This window comes from Rhea pennata, chromosome 18 (genome assembly GCF_028389875.1).
Source record: "Rhea pennata isolate bPtePen1 chromosome 18, bPtePen1.pri, whole genome shotgun sequence".
NCBI classification, from domain to species: Eukaryota; Metazoa; Chordata; class Aves; order Rheiformes; family Rheidae; genus Rhea; species Rhea pennata.
Window position 1 is genome coordinate 8,529,055 of NC_084680.1, and position 23,423 is coordinate 8,552,477.

At 45.0% G+C, this 23,423-nt stretch overlaps 1 protein-coding gene and 1 long non-coding RNA gene across 9 annotated transcripts; one reads left to right on the forward strand and one right to left on the reverse strand.

Moving 5' to 3' along the window:
• Positions 1-1,020: 1,020 nt before the first annotated feature.
• Positions 1,021-22,815, reverse strand: ZER1 (zyg-11 related cell cycle regulator). Of its 8 annotated transcripts, none has more exons than XR_009960275.1 (17): positions 18,282-19,553; positions 17,617-17,880; positions 16,554-16,704; positions 15,819-16,255; positions 14,185-14,361; positions 12,942-13,056; positions 12,277-12,423; positions 11,840-12,013; positions 10,945-11,160; positions 10,202-10,243; positions 9,762-9,881; positions 9,209-9,324; positions 8,672-8,860; positions 7,599-7,696; positions 7,056-7,158; positions 5,694-5,890; positions 1,021-2,808 (listed from the first exon to the last, which is right to left on the reverse strand). XR_009960275.1 is itself a non-coding variant. In XM_062591242.1 (17 exons), the coding sequence occupies exons 3-17, from the start codon at positions 17,772-17,774 to the stop codon at positions 5,833-5,835; spliced, it is 2,301 nt and encodes a 766-aa protein (XP_062447226.1). In that variant the 5' UTR covers positions 17,775-17,880; positions 18,282-19,159; positions 22,687-22,815; the 3' UTR covers positions 3,942-5,832. The 8 variants fall into 8 exon arrangements, 6 of the variants coding, with proteins under 6 accessions (XP_062447226.1, XP_062447220.1, XP_062447224.1 ...); XR_009960274.1 differs by lacking the exon at positions 1,021-2,808 and adding an exon at positions 3,942-5,089; XM_062591242.1 differs by lacking the exon at positions 1,021-2,808 and adding an exon at positions 22,687-22,815 and having other exon boundaries at positions 3,942-5,890; positions 18,282-19,159.
• LOC134148763 (uncharacterized) lies at positions 13,499-18,623 on the forward strand. The gene is made up of 3 exons (XR_009960276.1): positions 13,499-14,433; positions 14,514-14,635; positions 18,501-18,623. It is a non-coding gene; the product is annotated as an uncharacterized LOC134148763 (long non-coding RNA).
• Positions 22,816-23,423: the final 608 nt, after the last annotated feature.

Below are 23,423 nucleotides of genomic sequence, written 5' to 3' on the forward strand. Positions count from 1 at the left end.
GACCATCCTGCCTCCTGCATGCTTTAAATATCCTAACAATGTTTCTGTTCCTTTAATTGCAAAGGAAGCCTTTCAGAACAGTAGGAAGCTCAGCACAGTAACACCAGACTCTGTCTACAAGCAGAAAAAAAGGTGAGTAGTGTCTTTCTGTTTATCTTAGAGAGATCTAAAAGCTAAAGCTTAATGAAGGCAATTTAAGTAGTAACAGTATTACCCATTTCAAAGTAGAAACATTCTAATATTCCAGAATAATTTGTCCTAAGGAATGTATTCTCTTCCTCTTTGTGATTGGAATAATTTGGGGTGTGTTATGCTTTTTATCTTTCCTTAAGGCTTTGAAACCTGTCTTACAGAAATCAGAGTTTATCTCTCTCTTAAGGGTTTCAGCCTAATGACTGTCTGGTGGAAATTAGGCTTAGTTCCAGAAAGCCTCTATTAGCAGGTTTCTGAGGAGAGAATCTAGATTCGTATGGCATGTACCCAGCTCGAAATTTCATGCTGCTGGAAGCATGTACCCTTACAATGATGCATTTTCAGTTCCCTAGAGGCAATTCAGTTTCAGAGCATTCCTTCTCCTGTTTAATCCACTTAAACTCTCTAAAGTATCAGACTCTATGGTGACCACTGAATTCCCTGGGAGCTGAACTCCTGCAGGATCAGGCTCTTAAGAAGAAACTCATGCTGGCATTAAAGCAGATTGACTGTTTGTTTTAAACTAGAAATCTTTTAAGCTAGAAGTCTTAAGCTAAAAGTTTAAGCTAGAAGTCTTTTCTTAAGTATTCAGTTTCTGCCAGTTACAAAGCTTAGATTCACAGATCCATTACAGAATTTAGTAACAATCTGTAAATGAAATATTGTTCTGATTTGTTTTCCTCTCACATTGTATCATAATGATACTCTCTTCCTTTGTGCCTCCTTTCTATTGAAAAACAAAACTACATCCCCTGGAGTGGTGAAAGCAACTGCATCATCAACACAAGGCAGTTCTTTCCATTTTTAATGAAATATATGACAGCAAAAGAACAAGTAAAGTACCTAAATAAACCATATTCATAGACCAAAGGAATAAGACATTGTTAAGCACTAGGTTTAATGCGCAACAGGTATCCCAATGGATACAACAGAAAAAATAATTCATTCAGAATTGTAAGGAAGCAACATTTGTGTATTACTGTGTTTTTGCTTGGTTTCACCATGTAAAAGCATTTGAACCAGGCTTCTCAACATTAGGCAAATCAATGGACAGAGTAAAAGCAGCAACTTGCTCATTATAACTGAGATTATTTTCTTGAACCAAAACAAGGAAAGATGTATTTGGCTAGCTTAAAAACTTTTTTTTTTTTAAAAAAAAACAAAAAACCAAGAAATAAATTAGAGAGCAATTTTGTGATAATTATTTGAAATCAAAATATATTCTGTTAAAGTGAAGTGTTTCAGTTCAGGAAATCTTACTTATTCCTTTTTCAAAGTGCTGCCTTCTCAGCCAGCATCTATGTCACTTTTCGTCCATCACTGACAATTGTTAACATTGGTGCTTCATACCCTCTGGTTGTTGTGGAGACCAGCTGTTTTCTTACTTTTAATTCTTTTTTTCCAGCACAAGCCATCATTTAACAGCTGAGCTATGTCAGGCTTCTCCCTCAGCAATCGCAAGACCATGTCAATTCTTCAAATTAGTGCCTATCTCTTCTGCCCTTCTTACTCCAGTGATTGGAGGGGAAGAGGTTCACAGCTCCAGAACTTTTCCTCATCATCATCTTTTGCAGAGACCAAAGCGATCCCAACAGGAGCCCAGTGCAGGTAACAAGCTGGGTAGGGTTCAGTACTGAACAGATAGCATTTGAGCCAGCAGGTAGGTACAGGGTGATAACAACCATGATGCAGATGGGACAGATTTGTGGTGTTACTAATAGCCATGGCCTTTAGTCCTTAACCTTCTTGGCTTGGTCCAGATGAGCAAGTCAGTTTCTCCCACAGATTTTGTAAAATGGAAGTACCAGCTTGTTCTCTTACCTATTCCAGACAAAATGGCAAACATCTGACATCTGACTCAGGACTGCAGTGTCATTGATCTGGGCCACTGAGACAAGGAGACGCCCTCCAGGCAAGAAGGAAATTACTTACAGAGGTTTCCTTTGTTGGCACAGTCTCTGCAGACAACTACTGAGTTGTGCTCATGCTCTGCCAATGCTAAGCTATTGAATAGTAAATGAAATGTAGGAGTGAAAACATGAAAGCATAAGAGTGTGAAGGGGACAGCTACAGAACACAAGGTGTTCTTCTGCCATATCTAAACATGTTATGAACAGCTTTTCAGCCTGATTTTCATTTGGTAGATATAACCACATTCTAGTGTTCTGGGAAGGATTGGTCCTTAGCTCTTTAATTCTCTCTGTGCAATTAAGTCTCCTGGTTCATTCCTTTGTTCCAGCAAAGCTGGAAGGACTGAGAAGCTTCTGTATAGTTAACTGGTGAGCATTTCAGGGTATCCAGCTTCCCCTTTTCATGTAAGACCTTCATAAAAATCTTCCACTTTGCTCTCCCCTTTGCAGAATACTGATGTGATGGCTGGAGACAACTGTCTTGTTCTGTCCTGAGCATTGTGTTTACAGCAGCAATTCGTTAGCTCCTCTTTGCCTCCAAAAAGTGCTTCAGGTCATGGCACACTCCTTAAGCCTAAGGTTCAACAACTCCTTTTGTTTCACAATTAGGGAAACTGAAGTACAATGTAGTTTCAAACTTCAAATCTTAGGCATTCCTGGATTAAGCTCAGATATTTGAGGACACCTTTCTCTCTTTTGCTCCTTACTGAAAGGGAAACGTTATTTGCCATCTCACAGAACTTACTGGCTTGAAGAAATAGAAACTTGTAGCCAAAGCTCTCCAACAGGGATGCTATTTGTTTTTTTAGTGCTGTCTCTGTAGTTGATCTTGCTGGTGGCCTAACTGAAAAGCTTCCCTTTCCCCCTGGGAGCAGTGACAGACTTCATAAAGCTAAGCTCTTCTTTCAGGATGGCCCAACTGACTTCCTTAATCTCCATGTTGTTTTTAATTCTCATTAAGGTGCAGCATGCCTAGAAGGCTCTGTAGGACTTGCCTGATGATATATGAGCAGTGAGGATCGAGTTTTTTTTTTTTTTTTTTTTTTTTTTAATATATATATATATACATTGTTAAATAAATGTTTTATATAGCTTGGAACTGGTTGGTTTGGGCTTCTGCAGTCCAGCTGCAGCAGGTGGGACTTCAGTAATGACCAAACTTATAGGGGGTACAAGATTGAAGAAACTCAGACCCCTTAAGTCCTGATCTAGATTGAACCAAGCCATCATTAACCTTGGTGCAGTTTTGCCAAAAATCTCAGGGTGAAACCTAGTTGTTTGGCTCTGGTTACAGTGCAAGGCTGAATTCTGCTCCAGCTGAAAACTCCTGAGCTCCAGCTGACTCTCCATCATGGCAGCTGCATGCTGGGGACACAGGTTTTTGATACCTGTCGTATTTGTGATGTGTCCCTTCTGCTCCACTCCCACCTCCCCAACATAGTCAGAATCCTGAGTGCTTTTGTCACTTAAGATTTTGGTGCTAGCAGCTTTTACTATATGGGCATTAAAGAAGAAGAAAGCCTCTTGGGCACTGTCACATGAAGCAACTTAAAAATGACAGCACTAAATGGAAAATAAAATGAGCAAAGCCTGACTCCTCTGATGCATGGAGGCTACTCAGCAGTATTCGCAGCCTCTCTTAGATTTGCATCTATGAGAAAGATTAACAAGCATTACATGGAAATCAGATCTTAAAATCAGCTTCCCTGTCTCAAAGCTTGTACAGACACAAATTCTTGAGGAATAATAATAAGAGAGAGAAAAATACATTTGAATCAAATGACTGCAAAAAAGTGTAATTTGTCAAGTTTTGCAAATCATAAGAAAACAATTCAAAAGTGACACAAAAAATATGTATTTAAAAATACTTAAAGAAAAAAATACAGAGCTCACAATATCAAAACAAATGACATGGTTAAAAAGAGAAAAAAAAAGATATTGAGTAACACCATGTTGGCAGAAAAAGTAAACCTCTGCAAGGCAGCTGTGTCCTGTCATTTAAAGTGTCAGTTTGCATCTCTAGGAGCTCCCTATAATGTGCTCAGCAATGACAGCATTAACTGAGCATTAGAAGAACCTGTCATAGCAGCAAGTCAAATCTGAGAGCAATGTATATGAGGGTAGAGAGCAGTGAGGTTTACTGTGCTATCTCAGAGGCCCGAAATGTCCTAATTCTCATGGCCATGATTTTCTCTTGTTGCTACCAGTCATAAAATCCGTTCCAAGGTTAGAAGGTTTGTGAATCATGAAAGAGCTATGACAAGCAGAGGGCTCTTAAGCATGGTTTGCACAATGTGGTATTGAAAGCCTGGCTGTGAGATAAACCTTGGCCTTTGCCTTCTTGAACCATTATAATCTGGAGTGTCTTACAGGTGAAGAACACTTTAGTGGGACTCTCATCTCCATCAAGAGCAATGGTGCTGGTATGAGTGGAACTGCACTGGTTAGTGCTGGTGAGAGTCAGGTAAGAATAGGGCCTTTTGTACCTCAGAAGAGGGGGAAGGAAAACGCTTGGGGTGGAACAAGAGGTGCTATCTCATGGGATCACCCACCAAAGAGTGCCTGGAGACTCTCCAGTCTCAAGAGGATGTCAGCACTTCCAAATACAGCATTTGTGCTTTCTACAGGGGGAGACCAATTTGCCACTGAACGTGGGTATCTCTAATGCAGACCAAAGAAGAATAAAACCCTTCCAGTCCATTACTGGAACTTGCACAAATGTTACAAGCTGCTCTTGCCTAGGGCCTAGTAGAGCTTATCACGATGAACAGAAACCCACTCTCTGGCATTTGTAGCCCTTCCCCATAAAACAGAACACAACTAAAAAAAATGGTGAAGGACTGTAATTAAGATATGTAGCCCTTTGTGAACAAACCTTGTTCCTGGTTGCACAGGTTCACTTGAGAGAAATCTCTTTGTTGCCAAAGATGTGCAAATGGAGCTGGTCATCCCTGAACTTATGAGTCTGGGTCAGCTGATAGATCCTACTGTACTGCCAAGGGGACAAAACAGAACTCTTGACATCAACAGGAATGTTTTACTTCTGATAGACCACATACAGTTAGCAGTGCTTCCACTAACATGAATCTTCTATAAAAACCCATATGGGAATGAATAGACTTGAAAAAAAAACTTTCTTCTCTGTTTGCACTATTTACAAATATTATTAAGAAGGTCAGTCCATTTGGTCTAACTCTCTGGTATCAAATCCCCCAACTTCTCTAAGCAAATAAATAACTTATCGCTGCCTGTAACCCCATTCAGTGGCCAATGCCAATTCAGGACTGGTGTTCTTGTGGACATTATAGGACCTCATGCAATACAGCCAAAGGAATTTTCTAAAAAGTGGGAAATTAAAAATGTCATGCTAGTGATCACACAACTAGGTCTTCAAGCTCATGGTCATTTGAGGCTTTCTGTGTGGTCTAAAAAAAGGTTAAGAGATACATAATGTAGTTGTCTGGTTTTTGGTTTTTTTATACAGAAGTCATACACACAAAACTTCAATCTGAAACTTCATAACGAAAAAGTCCACTAATTTAATGAAAGCATTTTGTTGTGCAAAAAGTCCCTCCCCCCTCCCCTGTTCACCTTCATCTACTGAGGGTCTCACACACACACATAAAGTTTCCTTCCAACAGCCAAGTTGGTAAGAAAGAGTCCTCCCTATATACAGTGAATTAGAGAGAAGCTGGATACAGTGCTGGCAAGAGGCACTAGATGATTGCCTCTATCTGGAAGTGTCCATGTTCTCCTCCTTAAAGTTACTGCAGTGCTCTATAACTTTCCTATGGATAAAACAAGGACAAGGAGAGAGGGTTTAGTTAAAAGCTTATCATGTTACAGCTCTGGGCCAATAACAGTAACATAAGGAACTGTCCAACAGTGTGATCTCTATGTAAATGTATATTGCTTACACTAAGCAGTCTTTCCTGAGATATGCATCAACCAATATTTGAGTCTAAACCAGTACACTCCACAAAAGCAGTTTAGAGCTCAAAACTGCAGTTCATCTCCTCTGAACTGAAAGCCATGTTAGCATACATCCAGATCTGTATGTGACCATTCATTCATCACCCCCATACCCAAATAATCAGATAACTTTGAATCGCATCAGGAAACACATATATACAAAAATATGTCATTAATTCTTCTGTCATCTGTCCTTGCTTTTGCATTTGGGAATTTACCCTTCTTGTGGTGTCCCATCACCTTTTCACTTTCTAATCCATACGCAATCTGCTTAAGCTGTAATAGTATTCTGCTGTCTTCTGTAGGCTTTTGTCACCTCCAGCATTTAGCAACCCTTCAGTTATAGTGAACATCGGCTGCCCACCCAAAAGGCATGTGTTCCCATATAATCCCTACATCTCTTTTATATTCTTCCTGCAGGTATGAAATTATGGCTCTCAGATTGTCAGTGATTAGAATCTGCAACTGGTGTTTAAAACTCTGAAAGCATGACTCCAAAGGAAGGTCAGATAAGAAAGGTAAATTGGGGAAGCTCATGCAGGTGGAGCTCTCTCCACCTTTTTAAAATTCTCTGATTTTAACTGTACAGTCAGCTTTTCTGGTGACAGACTGGTATGATGCTGAACAAGGAGCCCACACAAGTATGGAGAAGAGTGATGACTGGAGACTATTAGCATAAGAGATGTAACTAGCAAATCTGGTTCTCCTGACCAACAAGCCACTTCTACAACCCATTTGCCTAGTGTCCCTCAAACCTGTCTGTGTACCAGCCATCAGTTTGTGTACTGCCCCCCCCCCCCCCCAGAATCTCTCTAGGCTCCTGCTTCCATACTCTTATTTTTGCTTGTCACTCATGTTTGCTTCAGCCCTCATACACATCAGTACAGGCCTTTATTTGGTAGCCTTATTTGATGTGGAGAAATAAAAACAAAGCTGAAGCTAAACTGGATGTTTGATGACAGCACATCATTATTTTCCTACCGGGCCATTTCCTTGGTCTCTTGCCGTGCTGAAGCCATTTTAATCATGTCCTTCAGAAGGGGAATCCCACCTTCTTTGATCAGCAGTGGGCAGTACTTGTCAGCTGCAGAGAAAAGAATAAAACAGGTCCCTGTGAACCTTCACAGAGGTGGGAGACAGGGTGGCAGAAGGGGAGCTTGCTGCATGAGAAATCACAACATTTTTTTTTATGGAGTCAGCTTGTTCCAGGTAGCCTGGTTATGTGCACAGCAGACACAGAATCAATGAGAATGTAAGAATGTGGCCAGAAGGATGGAAACATTTAAGGTACTTGCTACACACTACATTTCATTGTTTTTGTTCTGGCTGTGCTGCCTGGGCATTCCTGCACCATTCAAAGAATGTTCTCTCTACCTACATACAGTTAAATTGGGAAGGTGTCTTCTTCTAACAAACTCAGGTTCACAACCCCAACTTTTCCAGTGAAGTGAACGTGTTTTTCTAAAACATGTTTTCCAGTGAAGTGAAAGTGTTTTTCTGGAGTTTTTCTAAAGTAGAACTTACGGTAGACGGAGACCAGGTTATACAGTGCCCAGGTTGCCCAGTGCTGGCTGACTGGAGAGATCCCTTGTGGAAGGAGTCGAAGAATTGGTTCGAATGACCTGCACAGAAATATTGTGTAAGTGAAAAATTCAAAGGCTGCTTCTTTCAGCAGCTTTGGCACTCAAAACAGTACAAACTCTGTGCTCATACATACCACAACAGTAAATCCCACTGGCATATCAAAGACTGTGGCATCAAAGAGTAAGCCTGTGTCACATGGCAGTACTGGCAGGCTTACAGGCCCTACCAACTTAGCATAAACATGCTGCCCAGAGAAACAGGTGCGAATGATTCAACTGAGTCCGGGAACTAATTTCTATGTTGTGTCAGTCATTTCCTTATGACAGCTGAAACCCAGCAGCACTGATCATTCTGTAGAGCAGCCAGAATAAGATTACACCCAGCCAAAGCTGGCTGCTCACGTGCAATGACTTCTCTGTTTCTTCTGGCCACAATAATGTGTCCACACTGCAACTCAAGCACTGGAATACCACTCATTCTGGATCCTTGCCCAGCACTGTGGGAATAGAGAGTACCTGATGCCTTCTTACTGGAAGAGCTTTAGAGGATTCCACCAGTTCTATTAACTTTTGAAATGATTTCTAGGAACTGTGTTTAAATATCCCCCAGAGAAGACTGAAAGCTACAGTGATTCATGTGACTTTCAGAAGGAAATAGACTTAAAGAGGTTAAAAAGGACAGAAGTCTCAGAAAACAAAATAGGTGGTCTCAGAGAGTCAGATCATGGGTTTCCTTAATTATGCAATTTTACCAAAAAGACATGCAGCAGAAATTCTGTTGGGCTCCCACATTTCTCCCATAGGAACTGCCAAACAAGGTGTCTAATTTCAGTAGCCTATATGACACACTTTAAAGGAAGAGGTAAAATTCTTACTACAGAAATGTCCGTAAGGATATTTCTCCTTCATCCTAGGCAGAGCTGGGCTGTGCCTCTTTCCTCCTGTCTGCTGCTGCTTGTTTCCTGTGACAATACTAGCTCTTGGGTAAGTGGGCCAGGCTTCTCTCTTTCTCACCTGTAATTGATATTTCTTCTGGAGTTGATGTCCCAGCTCTGGATAGCTGCCCACATCCTCTTTACTACTTCTTCTCGGTGTGGCTCACATATACCCCAAGCCTCTGGACCATCAAACATGATATGGGAGAGCACACCACAGGCATTATAGGATACCTCAATCCCATCTGCTTTGCTCTCCAACAGGTTGCTACAAAGACAAAAGAAATCATTTAAAGGTGCCTGAACAACCTTACTCTGCATTTCACAGACATAAAAGCATCGTGACTTTGATCTCTACCAGAGATGATCACTGCAGGAAGTATCTCTGTCCTGAAATGGGCACAGTACTCTTCAGGGACTCAATTTGTCACTAGTACTTGTATCCTACCTAAGCCATGCAATCCAAGCTGTCTTATGCTTTCCTTTTAGCTTTTTTTTTCCCTGAATGGGAAAGCAAGCCGATGCATCAAATGTTTAAAAGTTTCCAGGTGATTCAACAGCAGAGCCCCAGCACATTTACCCTGCCTGAGCTCAGCTGTTTGTCAGAGGCATTCACCTGAACACACTGATGAACTGGGAGGTCATAAGCTGTGGGCGGAGCTCTTTCACCTCTGCTACATTGCCCAGGAGTCCCAGCATGTTGCGGTGCAGCTCCTGTTTCTCTGGGAATTCCTAAGAGAAGAAGAGGTGGGATTATACAAAAGCAGGACTGCGAGTGACACTGAGAACAAACCACTCTGGAGAAAGATTGTGCAGTGCATCTAGAAAGGCTGAGTATTTTTGAGTAGTCAGCAATGTTTTTTCTAGCAGATCTCTAATGGGATCTCTATCATTCAAATTATTTGAAATGAGAGAATCAATCACTGCTGCCCTGCTTTGGGCAGACTGTGTTTTTAAGTATAGAATAGGGGAAAAAGAAGGATGATGTGTATGAGAAAGTAAATTTCTCTGATCTACTGGGTGGATGGCTGTGAAAAATAAACTGACAAAATATGCAGGTTTTTATAGTAGGGCTGATTATGCATCAGTTCAGTCAGGGATTGTGCCCAGGCACCTGTATCTCTACTATTAATACCGGTATTCTTCTGGAGGAAACGAGAAATACTTACTTTCAAGCACTCCAAGAAGAGTTTCATGCCACTGTAGTTGAGGAACATCTCACAGTTATCAGGGGTCTCATCAGTGATGTTCCAGAGGGCACTCCAGGAGAACTCCATCACCTGATCACACTATGGAGCCAAAAAGATATGGGCAGAAACAGAGCTTTGCTGATGTGTCAGCCTAGTGCAAACCAAGTACTTGTACTTCATCTCTGGCATCACCTCAGAGAGCTTCATGGCTAAGAAGACCTTGTTGTTTGCTTTAAGATTGTTGGTGAGTGGATTTTTTTTTTATTGTTGTTTTTGCCTCTCTGCTACCTTCCCCCTTCCTCCTTGCAGAGGATATCCTACAGCACCAGCTGAGATGTCTGGTGTTTGGTAGAAAAGTAGGGCTGGCATACTGGACTGATCACCATGTCTGTGTGTATATTTGGGGGAGAAACACTCACCATTTTATCAGCCAGCTTCTTCTGAATCAGCTTTAGCATTGTCTGTGGGCAGAGGAAGGAGAAGAGTGAGAACAGTTCAGATATCACAGAGCTAAAACTGACACCTTTAGGCAGTGCAGGGCTGGCTACAGCCAACTGTAATTTTATGCAGTCTAAGAATTTGACTCTTTGTAGAAAATCTAATTGGTATCTCTTCCTCTGATTCAGTGGGACTGGATTATATTCAGTGTTGCAGGTATTTACAGAGCTGAACTATGTCAGAGTGCCTGAGCTGTTGAGTTTACAGTCAAATCTGTCATAATGTGTGTTAGAAAGTTAGAAATGTGGTAATTTTATCAGAGCAATTGCCTAAGGTGGTATTTGGAAAGCAGTAGGATATGAGTGAACATGAACTGGGAAGCTGGTGCAAACTCAGGGATGATGCTGAAGGAGCTTGGTAAAAGATTGTACCAGTTCCAGAGATTATAATGTAGTGTAGTGAAGAGGGAAGGTATTGGGTCATGCTGCTTCCCTGCTCTCATGCAGAGTCTATCTGTGAGATTCTGATTTCCAGTGCTGGCAAGCCAGTAAGAGATATCACAGGGAGGGACAGGTGCCAGGAGAGCTTAGTACTGCTGGGACATGAGTTCCCTCTTGTGATGCTGTAAGGTTGAATCACTGGCTGGATGTGCTTGGTGGACTGCTGCATGGGAATTGCGGTAGCCTAGGATAAGTATAAGCAGACACCTTGGGACCATACCAACCATGACAAAACCCATCTTGCCCACAGCTTCTTTATGATCGTTGTCCACCTGGCAGACCAGAGCATTACAAAGATGTACGGCGATGCGCTGGATAGACTCGTCCTGCCGGCTTTGGTTGAGGATGTTCAGCAGCAGTTCATTGACTCGGCGGTACTGGAACTCCAGCTCCTCAGGGATGCTGAAATTGCACAGTGTGAGGCAGCAGTTCCGCTGTACCTAGGACAAGAGCAAGCAGGCGCTGTGCTGGGAGACTAAGAAAACATTATCCCATCACCTCATGTTCCCTTGCTGTTTAGTACTGAAACCACTTTCTTGCCTAAATAATACCACTGAAATTTCCGTTACCCTCATATCTATTACTGTGCTTTATCTGCACCCTCCCTTTTCTCTTTTACTGTCATTCTAGTATCACACAATCACCTAGTCTCATCACTTTGTTGCCTATAAACTCTCCGTGCAGGAATTGCCACTCTACAACCTAGTGGCACTGTACTCTATGATGTCAGCTAGCTAGCAGTACAGTGCCTTAGAATAATATTACTTTCTGCAGATTCAAGGGCCCCAGTGCATGCACATCTTAATCTCTTATTACCACAATTGGTGCTAAGTGTCTATGCTGTGGGCTATATGTACCCTTTGACCCACTATCATCACTTAAAAAGGAGCCTTGCTATCATCACTTGCTTCCTCTGGTTCTGGAGATCATCACATAGAGGAGTGCCCTGCATGTAATCCCCATTACAGAGTGAAGGCAAGGAGCAGATCTGGACAACAGCTTTTCTAATGCTTGCCTTGGTGAATATCCTGGAGGCTCAGAAGGCCTAGATGCTACATTGGGCTAAAGACAGAAGACGGGGAAGGCAGGACTATAGGAAGGAGGATGGGCTGCTCTTACTGTGACTTCCTGGTAGGACTCCATGCCATTCAGTACCACCTGGATGACTTGATGCCGCAGCTTCACGCTTTGCTCCATGCGGTATTCGGAGTTGGTCAGGTAAAACAGTGCTGCACTGCCTGTTACCTGGATGTTTTTGTCATCCTTGTGGCACTTGAGGGCTGTGATCACCAGCTGCAGAGAAGCAACATGAACCTTCAGTGCCACTGACTGGCTGCTGAGTCTCAGTGTGACTGTTAACAGCTATGTGGGGCAAAGACTGTTACAAGCCTGCTAGGAGTGCTCTATAAGGAATCTCATAAAGTCAAGGTACCCAGTTCCACTGCACAACTGGAACTTTCTCCTGAACGACCTGACATGGTGTCCCAGGGTAGGGAAAGGGCTGGGCTTGGAAAGTTTCCCTTGTGAGGGTGAAGTAAATGCTAGCATGGGCTCACCTGGAGGGCTCGCAGTAGCTGGCTGCAGCGCTCGATACGGGCAATGTCAAAAAGGAGGTTGATGGCCCTGGAAGTGATTTCTGGTCGGTGTTCAGTGTAAGCCTCAATAGCATTCAGAACCTGCTCTTCATTCTTGTCCCCGCTCACCTGGCACAGAGGCAAAAATGTCGGGGGAAAAAGGGATGAGGGAGGAAAGCCAGCATGAGAAGGTATCTTTGAGGGTAAATCTAGAAGGTCAAAATGTGCAACTTCTTCCTGTCCTGCTGGTAGGACTTGGCCCAAGATGGGAGCAAAGGAGCTGAGTCACTTCTCTGCCCAGAGGGACAAGAAATGGCCCCTTCAGGCCAGGAAGATGCTATTCACAAGCAGAACTCCTCTTGTCTTAAATCCTTGTTTTGTAGCACTAGATGCTCTGCTGCTTCAAGTAGGGTGATTTTTCCCAGGCCCTCCCCTAAGAGGCATATATTTTCCCCTTATGAAAACTGTGAGTTGCAGGTCTTGCCTTCTGGCAGCTTTCCTGCATTACCAAGTGGCTATTGAAAGGTAAGAGCTCAGTTGTCACACCTTAGAGCCCAAGAACTCCACTCTGCTGGCAGCCAATGATTTTTCATTTTCTTTGAACTTCCACCAACTACTCACTGCCAATATTGTTGCTGCCTCATTACCTTGTAAGCTGGAATATGTGTCAGGCGGCAGAGAGATGTTTCAAAAAGGCCCAAGAACTGGAGTGGTCGTTTCAGACCCCGGAAGGGAGCAATGCTGCTCTTTGCTGGTTCAATGCTGAGAAAAGAAAAGATCAGTCGTGTTGGTACCCTGCTTTTTCAGCACTCTCCTGCCACAGGGACAGCTATCTGCTCTTCATTCGCTCTGACTGCACTGCTTGATAACTGGAGTGACATCAGCTACATTCAGTTATACACCAGCCAAATTCTCCTAAAGATAACACCAACCTTTTTTTTTTTTTTCCAGGTGGTCCTGACTGAAGGAGTAAATGTGTTGAACAGAAATAGCATTAAGAATTCAGGCAGACAGAATACAGCTCTCCCAGACAAAATTTGTCTTGGAAATTTGCTAGCTGTGGTAAACACTTCCTCTTAGGAAAGGGCTGTAGATTGCACTGATCCAAACAAGCTGGGAACTTGACTGCGTGTCATTTGATAGACACATCAGTCTGCTTCTGTGCTCATGCAAGAACAATTGTTTTGTTGCCATGTTTTTTATTGACCAGGGGCCAGTGTTTCCTTTCACCAGCTTTGGAAAGGAGCCAATACTGTCCCACTTGCTTGCTTTTGTTCTTAAGTGCCCAGGGATAGGACGGCAGAGCTCTTGGTTAACCTGGAAAACCAGACTTCCAAGTGTGTCCCCACCAAGGTGCACTGAGATTTTCAAAGGCTGATTTGCCTGGCATCAAGGTCAAATCTGGAAATCAGCTTTCAGATACTAAGTTTCTAGAATGCCCAGTTCTCCTATAAACATTCATGTATTGAATCAGTGCAGAAATGCCTCAGAAGATCCTGGACTTTGGCTGGGGTAAGAATGTTTTGTGTAGAAAATGTGTAAAGGGGTTTAGAGTCCTTTCAGAGGCAATACAAACTAGTGCTAGAGATCCCTGGAAGGGTATGTATGGAAAAGAAGAGCTGAAATACTTCTTCAGATATATGTGAAAGACAGGTAGGATGAACTCTTTATTACCTTCAAATACTTGTCTTACCTGTGTCACATACAGGAATCACAACTAACTGATTCCCATACTAGTTTTTAGCATCAGGGAGAATTAGCAACAGTTGTATCTTGCTTTTTAATATTAATTAGACCTAAAGAATTTGAAAGCTCAGAGAGAACTGTCCTTAATTCAGCTTTGGCAAAACTTTCTATCCAAGCATCCATCAGTAATTGCTGTTTCCTCACCTTGTCTGGCCCATCTTCTCCTCCATGCTTGGGATAGTGCAGTTCTCCAGCATGGTGTGCCCTGAGATATCGAGCGAAGTGAGGTTTACCAAGTTTTCCACAAACAGGTTTAGAACCCGCCGGGTCAGCTTGAATTTGTAGTAACTGGACAGATGGTCTCGGGAGATATCCAAGTGCCTGCAAATGACAGAGAGCAGCTCACGGCCTGGAAAGCATCAGCTGGGACTTCCCCCACTACACTGGGGAAAGGTAAGAAGCCAAGGTGTGTGGGGTTTTTTTGTTGTTGTTGTTGTTTTTCAAACTTCTCCTTCTTTCTCTCCACGATACAGGAACATGGTTCTGTAGGATCTGGCAGCAGGATCTGGCTTGTGTCTAACCATAGTCACAGACATCTGGTAGAAGCCTACTCAGAATGCAACACCATGAGTCATTTGGCCACACCACCACAAAGGTAATTGCTCTAGGCTCAGGACCTGCCTTTCCCAAGCTCTATCACAGTAGCCACCTGAGCATTTCTACCTGTAGATTAAGATGCGTGGGAAGATCTTTGAATCCCCCAAAGCGTATGTTGCCTCATCCCACAAATTAAGTTATACAAGTTTTTGTATGTTCTGCAATCTTGTATTTTTTTCCACCTCAGGCTATTACTCTCTATTTAGTTCATTTATCTTTAGGTATTTAAATGCTTATGCTTTGGCAGGCTTCTGATGCTACAGGAGTTGTGGGACAACTTAACCAACTCCCATATGCAAGTGGTGCCCCTGACAAGTCTGCTCTACAGGGCCTGCTCTGACCTGCCAAGCAGTAGCTAAGACTCCCTGGGAAAGATTTTCTAAACTACCTAAGACAGGAGCCAATGTCCTGTTTATAAAAATGACTTCTACATATTGTGGACCATGTTTCACTAAAAATCATCAGGAGTTGAACTAAGTTGCTCAGACTTAGAAATTGTCCAGGAGATATTCTGAGACTTCTAGGTCATGTGTAAGCATGGTACCCTCTAGTGTTTGCAGCCAGTAGAGTCAGTATTAAAGCCACTGGAAAGTATCCTTTGCTTGAATAGTAAGGCCCCTCTTTTTACTTCAGAAAGGTCTGGATCCCTTTCCTGATACCATTGTGTAGCTTGATGAGCAACTGTCTCAACTCTTTCAGGAAGTCATTCCACTGTCAGTACAGTTAGGTCCTGAGTGCCTGTTTATTTAGACTGCTCTTCCCCTTGGTTGCTCAATCCAAGCACAGTGTGCTTACAGAGAGTAGAGCTAGGCTTAAACTTTGGACATTACTGTTTGACCAGTGGTTTCAAGGATTGAATTTCACAGCATGATTATCACTATACCCACACCTGTGTACATCCACAGCTATTTTTCCAATCTCTCAGATGTTCTGTTTAACTTTTTAAGGGAGTTTCTGCTATGTGAATGGGCTTGATGTCAGTTTGCAAGCAAAACCCAGGCTGGTTTTAGATATTTCAGCTGTATAGTGAGTGAATGACTGAGCTTGTTTATGGGAGAGTTTGTAACTTGAAAGCAGTTGTGGGTCACTCTCAGTTAATGGGCAGGTAACCCATTCCCAAGAGATCTGCATGGCTCCTATCTGTGGGAAAAGGATAAAGAAGGAAGAAGAGGTCTGCTGACCTGAGCTTACGGAGCTGTGCGATCACTTGGATGTGCTCCTCTGAAAGGTCCATGTTGTAAAGCACTAAAGAAACCAGACTGTCCTTCCACTGGGTCAGAAATCCCACATCATTCAGCTGAATCCCAGAGAGATCAAGAGCTGCAAGGGAGGCCAAAGGCCGAAGCAATGTCTCCACATTTACCCCCTCAATCAAGCGGCCAAGGTTCAGGAAGCGCAAGCGGCTAAAGCCTTCAAAAGTAAAGTCCTTAACTAAGACCTGGCGAGTGGGGTTCACCAAACAGTCATCTTCACAGCCTCCAGGGTTCTCCTCCTCATAGAAGATATTACAGCAGCCAAAGAGGCTAAGGGAGATAAGTGTGTGGCTGAAGCTCACCAAGGTTTGCAGGCTTTTGGCTGTCAGCTTCTCACAGTTAGTCAAGTAGAGCTCAACAAGATCCTGGAAGATGGGAAATCAAAGTTAGAAATACTTCACAGGTGGAATGCCCACCCTGTTCTTTACACTCCTGCTGGGAGAAGCCTGAGGCCAGGTATCAAGTGACTTGGCCTGTGTCCCCATCCCATTCCCAACAGGAGCTTTGGGATCTGAGGAGGGAGATGCAGAGGTTCTCCCAAAGGAAGAATCTGGATGAGGAAAGATGGAGTCCTAGGAATCTCAGGATGCCTGGAGTTCTAGCTGCCCACATGTCAGTGCTGCTATGTGACGTGACAACTAGAGGCTGTCACTGCAATACCACCTGCTTTCTGATAGCCTCCAGGTCCTGGTCCTGCACAATCTGTTCCCGCAGGTGGATCCGAGCTAGCCTGGTGCTCCGTGGATCAGAGAACAAGGTGAAGAAGCTTTCATGCGGTTCAAAGATGCTGTCTGTCTTCACCAACTCCACATACCTGTATCAAGGGCAATGATGTTAGCACAGCATTACACAAAGGCTCAGCTACAGTTCTATCATCTGTGCTGGTCATGGAAAAACGTAACTGAGTATGTGAGCACATGCAGACTCCCTACTGACCATCCAGAATAGCCTTTGGGGTAATGGAACTAAGCAATAATTTCTTCTTGCACTAGCTAACAACCTTCTTACACAAAACTAACAACCCTTAGGAAAACCTCAGAGGTAGAGATTTCTGCAAGGTCATACATATATTTCTGAGCAAACTGATTCTGGCAAGTATGGACATCAGGACTTTTCTTTCTTACCTCTAAAGCTAGTAATTTTATTTTTTTTCATTTTCAGAAAATTAGCTGGCCAAGGTTCTCTTCCAGAATCCTTGGGCAGTAGTTCAGCCAAGACAGACTGTGATGGCCAAGTTATAAATCTCTGGAAGCAGGTTGCTTGGTAAAGCTACAGCTTGAAGCAGGTTGCTTGGTAAAGTTATAGGAGTAGCAGCCTCAAAATGCAACTTCTGCTAGCACATTGTGCTCTTTATTTCCCTACCATGAGAGTTTTAATGCTTCAGTGGTGGGGAAATGGGAAGGCTTCTTTGTTACTACTGATGCTCTTGGAACACACAATGACTTTTTTCACACTGGGTTTATCTATGTAGGGAAAGGTGAGTGGCAAAATTAGAAAAGCATATATTGGTACATTAACCCTTGGGAACACTTCCTTCTGATGTTAATACAGAGCCAAATTTCCAATATGAGGATCAAACAGAAGAAAAATGCCCCATTAATTCCTTCACATATTTTTCCTTGCATCCTTCTCATCACTGTTTCTTAAAGAACTTTGTTCCCCCTTCCCTGGACTCCTGGCTCCTTCCCAAATGAGAAAAAAACTGCTCCACAGGCCTGAGACATACTCATTGACAAGTTTGTCACAAATCTCGCTTGGCAAGAAGATGTCAGGATGAAGCCGGAGTGTTTCATTGTCTAGTAGGTAGCAGAGAGTCCCCTCCAAGTTGCGAAGGCAGTAATCTGTGCACAAGGTCATTAGCGACTCCGGGCTGTCAGATGCCATCTTGAAGGAAGTAATTGGAAGGGGAAGTGTAGAAGGAAGCTTTTGATTCAGAAGATCCTCCACGCAAAGGGAATTCCAGGGTGAATTTACAGGAACATCATGACAGCTATAAGCAGAGGGAAAGAAAGATGCATTGAGAAAGGGACATTGGAAGTGTTCTGCAAAGCTGCTCTACCAGTGGGATGTTGACAGTTGTATTTACAGCCAAGTACTTGCTGACATCAAGAGAACCTGTAGTGTTTTGGCTTCTCAGGGAGCGTGCCCTTAATTCTTTGGTATCTCCACTCCCCTGTTGGTAAACAAGGGATAATATGACGGTGAAGTTTCTGGGGCATTGCAGGAATGAGTTAATACGAAACGCATTTGGTAATGAGGCTACACAGCGAGAGAATGTTTCCTCACTGCCAGGGTTATCTGGCTGATAAAGGGTGTCTGAAAGGGAAGTAGCAGAAACCATGCTGCTTTGTTCCCTTCAGACTGCGCTGGATGAACCACCACAAAACTTACCGTGGGGAAGATTCTTTGTATACACCAAATGGGATATGGTAGCCCCATATCTTGTGCCTGTAATTCTGTTTGCCATCATTCCAAGTCAATTTTCATGTTTAAGCTGAATGTTTCTTTGCAGCTCCAAGCCAGCAGCTTTGTGCAACTCCTTGAATTAGAACACGAAGCAAACCAGAAGCCAGAGGAAAACATACTGACTGGTTTGGCTTTCCTTTCCAGGTGCAGTGAAAAGGAAGGTTTATGTCAGGACATCTATGCATGCAGCTCCCTGGGACTTGCCCACCTAAACCATTCTGAACTGTCATAAAAATAAAAAGTACGGGTGAAAGAACTAGAAGAAGGCAAGGGGCTTTCTTTTCCCTTTCTTATTCTTTCATAGTGGATAAAGAAGGAGGGAGAATTAGGGGAAGATGTATGTATTTTTTTAATTGTGTGACTAATACAAACACTTGCTCCCTGGCACTGAACGAGGGTTTGTTGAGGCCTTGAGGTTTTCAGAAGTGACTCAAGAATGAAAACTCCACTTCTCTTTCACAGGGTCAAATCACATTAGAAGCAACCCTAATGTGAGCCCTTTTAAATATCTTCATGCACACACATAAATTATATTTGAAATGTTTATTTTTGAGGTAAAGTCTGTGCCTTTTCAACTGTTGTATCCCTACTCGTAGTCAGGAAACCAGTGCCATGGAGCCAGTTGCCCCTCTCTGCATCATGGTTGAGTAGACATTGCTGTCGAAGTTGTTGCAAAATGTTTTTAACTATATCTCCAATCTCTTATCTTCATCTTGTGGCTGCAAAGAACAGGATACTTGTCTGTCTCCTGCTCTCTGCTTCGGAGAATTCCTTTAAAGTCTCCTGTGCTCTTTTCTTCATTCCTGCAGTATCATAACAATACAGGGTGTAAGAGTTGAATTCAGTTCCTCACTATAATCACTGTCTCCAAAGGCACCCTGGATGGACTGGGCACCCTACTCCCTCAGAGATGCTTTCAGATGCTCTGTTCAGCTGCTGCTTGGGCCATGACACTATTAGAAAGGATCAGTTAAAACTGAGGATGAGGTAACCTTTCAAATTCAGGCACCAAATGGTCTCTGTGGGAGACAAGAGCACAGCTGTGCCTGAGCCTGCCTGGCAGCCCGGGCTCCCAGCCTTCTGATCCCTCCCTTTGCTGTGGAGTGGATTTCTGTGCAAACATGAGGGCAGCACGAGTTGCAAATCAAAGCTCTTTTCTTCTTTCCGTGTCTCATTAATTCTCCTTTTGAGGGTGTGCTTTAGCGCCAGAGACAAAGAGTTGGCCAAGAAATTAACCCAACACAAAAAGCAACTGCTCAAGAAAGCAGGCAGCGATCAGCAGATCTGCTCTTTGCTCAGCAATAGAGGAATTGCCATGCTAGATCACCCCTGCCTACCCCAGGCCTTGCATCTCCAGGCCAAACCCTGTTCTAGTGTAATTGGATGAAACTTTATTGACAAAAACAGGACCAGTAGTGAATTTGACTTGTGTTTTGGCTTTTCTTGAACTTGATCAATAACTTCTCCTTCCTATATGCATCTGCAGGCAACTGGCAGGATCGTGTTTTAATCCTAGAACTCCTTATGACCCACTGTGTTCTGACCTAGAACTTTCAACAGCCCTTACAGTAGGAATCTCAGGCAGGTTCTCTGCTGCTCTTAGCTCAAGAGGCAGAAAGGTCTCCAAGCAAAAGCAGATGCAGACAGTTGAGAACAATTACATAAAACCCAGAAATCATAAAAATTGTACATAACATCCAGACGGGAGACAGTTTAAAAGGTGTAACCTGCTTGTCTGGGTCACTGAATCCTGAGCCATAGTCATAACATAAAATTACAGCTTTCCAAGGGTGCCTTTATAACTTGGAGACCTTTGTGATATATGCGGTACCAAGAACTAAAGTAAGATGGTGTATCTGAAAAAGAAGGCAATCCATAACGAACAGTCCTCTGCTTTGTAGTGACGTCAGGAGAAAAGTCAAGGACTACACAGGCCATTGGCTGCAGAGGATTGTTGCACTGGCAGTTTCCTCCAGGTCTTGACTAGAGGGTTGCAGATAGGAGGAAACTGTCCTGTGCTCAGCACTGTGTCTGTTCTGGGGATGAATCGGCTTTGCTTCCAGAACAAGTCCCTCTCACAGATTTTGCCTGAAGCTTGCTGGGGAGAACCTTTCTAGAAAGGCAAGATCAACAGGAATACCTGAACAAGCAGGGAAACGCATTTCTGTAGTATTCCTACCAGCTCACCTACGCTATCAGACTGGAGGTCCCTGGAGCCAGTGTTCTTCCACTGTTTACTACTGCTAGCCAGAGACCTCAAAACAAATTCCCATTAACAACTTGTTATCACATGCAGCTGGAAAAGGCCAGTGCTTGGGACTTGTCCAAGCAGCTTAGAGCACTAAAGGGCAAAGACTGCCTTTCTGTGGCTCTGACAATCCTCTAGGGCCCCTCTCTTGAGATGATCACAATATAGCTGTTTGATCCTAGCCCTTTAGAAATCAGCTGCACTTTTAACTTCTGAGGTCCCTGTGATTCACCAAAAAAATCTTGTACAGAAGGTTATTATAGAAGGGAAGTGGTTAAACTCTCCCAGTAAAATAACATCAAAGAAGAGCTTTCACCCTTGTGATTTATTACCCATATTAGAGTAACACCCAGAGCTACAGCTGAGACTGCGGTTCTTTTGTACAAGACATAATACAAGCTAGTCCCTCCTCTGAGAAGTTCTAAATAGACTCAAGATGTGACATGTGGGCAGGGGGAGACAGAAGTAAGAGTGCCAATAGTGGGACTGCACTGATGAATGTTCTCGCTAGATGTAAGCTCAGTGTGCTTTGTTGATAAAAATAAATGAACTAGAGATGCTGACAAATCATTAACATTTGCCTAATCATTATCCTCAGGCAACTTTCCACAGGCAGTAGATCAGCAAGTTCCCTGCCTACCAGACTGTCACCAGTGCTGTCTAGTGCATGTGTTTTGAAGGATCACAACAGATACATTAAAGATGCAGAAAATTCAAGCAAAGGAATCGAGAAGGCATCAGAACTATGGCTGCCAGTCCTTTTAGCAATTTATTTCTCCATCAGATTCCCTGTCATCTTCACGCACAAAGGAACTCAGTGCCTTGGAGACAAGAGAGCAGGCATACAAAAGCTGGTATACCAAACTACCCCCAGAAGGAGTCCTGTCAGTGGAGTAATAGCACTCTCCCACCATCCATGGACCTAAAGAAAACTGCATACCATGAAATGCAGCTTTAGTCTCCCCCATCACCAGCCTTCCAGATCCAGACAGTCTCTCCTGCAAGTATTGCTTATTTGTGAGCTACATCTGTATTTTTAAGGTGTTTCTGGCTTCGCTGGCCTGGTGCTGCTCTTTGCACTATTTGGGATGCCTGTGCCAATAATTATCTACGTTGGATTTCATACTGATCTTCTCTCTTTCACTCTCTCTCTCTCTCCTTCAGTCTGCTGCCTGAAGCCTAGCCAGACCCGCTGTGGCTCCATGCCAACCACATACCATTTACGCTGTCACTACAAAAATGACTGGCCGAAATGAAAGCTGAGTTTTTCAGCATCATGGACTTATCCAAGAATAAGGCAAACAAAAAACACTGGCAGAGATTGATTATAAAGAAGGACTTAAAAAAACCCAGATTTAATGTAAACACAGAGTTTGGCACAGGTTAGATTTTGAGGGAAAACTGCACTGTCATTTTGTTCAGCATCTTGCAGCTGCAAATCATTGCATTTTTATTACCTCATGGGTCACTGCAACTGCTGCAACCACCCCTGGTTTACAGTAGGACAACCGAAGTAGGAATAAATTGAACTACTCACAGTGGCTGAGCAAAGCTTCAAATTCTGAAACTCCTGCCTGGCCAGATCACACAAGACGTTGCAAAGGAGGCGACTCGTGCAAGACAGGAAACACACTGACCTTTGTACCTGCCTGCGGTGAAAACGTTCCTTTCGGATTGATGAATTATATTGCGGATATTCTCTCCGAAAGGTCACCCACCCACGAAGCCATCTCCGGGAGCCCTCGGATTACCGCTCCCGGTGCGCTGGGCAGCCGGCACGGCCGGACCGCCACGGTCTCCGACAGCCCTGGGGACTCCTTCCCCGACCTGCGGACGGGGTCTGGTCAGAGGGGCGAGCGACCCCTCCGCCCGCCGGCGCGCCGTGCCCGCTCCCGAGGCGTTTCAAGCGAGGTCACCCCGCGCGGCGGCGCCGCCACCCCCAGGGAGCTGCTGCCGGAGCCCGGCTGGTCTCGGCAGGCCGCGGCGGGGGCGGACGGCGGCGGGAGCCCCAGGCGGTCCGGCCGGGGGCGGCGGCTCAGCAGCGGGCCCGGGGCGGAGCGGGGAGGGGGCGGCGCCACTCACCGGCGCGGCGGAGGGGGGTGGGGGCAGTCCCGGCTGGGGCCGGCTCCGCTCCCGGGGCGGGCAGCGCTCCGCGGCCTCCTCGGCCCGCTGCCCCCGCCGCGGCCTCCGCTGTCAACAAACCCCGCCGTCACTTCCGCCAGCCGGGCCGCCCCGCGCCGGAAGCGGCGCCGCCTTCCCCCCGGAAACACCGGCCCGCCCGGAACGCTCGGGGCCCTGCCCACGGTTCCTGCCCGCCCTCGCAGCCTGGCGTCACCGAGCTGCGATGTGATGTCACGAGTGCGGTTATCTGCCCTCGTGGCCCAGGTCCGGCGCTCGCTGCGATGACGTCGCGGAGCGCCGCCGTGACGTCACGTGGTGTCACGGCCCGCGTCAGGGCTGCTCGTGTCGGCGCTCGGCCGTGTCAGCTCCCGCGGCCCGTCCCGGCCCGCCCCTCGCCGCCCCGCGGCCTCCCCGGCGCCGCGGGCGGGGCCTCCCGGCCCGCCTCAACGGCCGCGCCGGGCTGCGGCCGCGCCTGCCCGCGGCAGCTTCAAGCAGCGCTTGACGCCGGCTGGGCGTTGGGCGCCCCCCGGGGCCGTTTCGTCCCCGCACCCTCGCGGAGCGGGCGCCGGGGCGAGCGGGGAGCAGGGCGGCCGCCGCCGCCGCCGGCCCCGGGCCGCGAACGCGCCTGGGAGCGGCGTCGCCGCGGCGCCTTTTCCCCGCCAAGGCAGGGGCGAAGCGGGGGGGAAACGCGGCGCCCC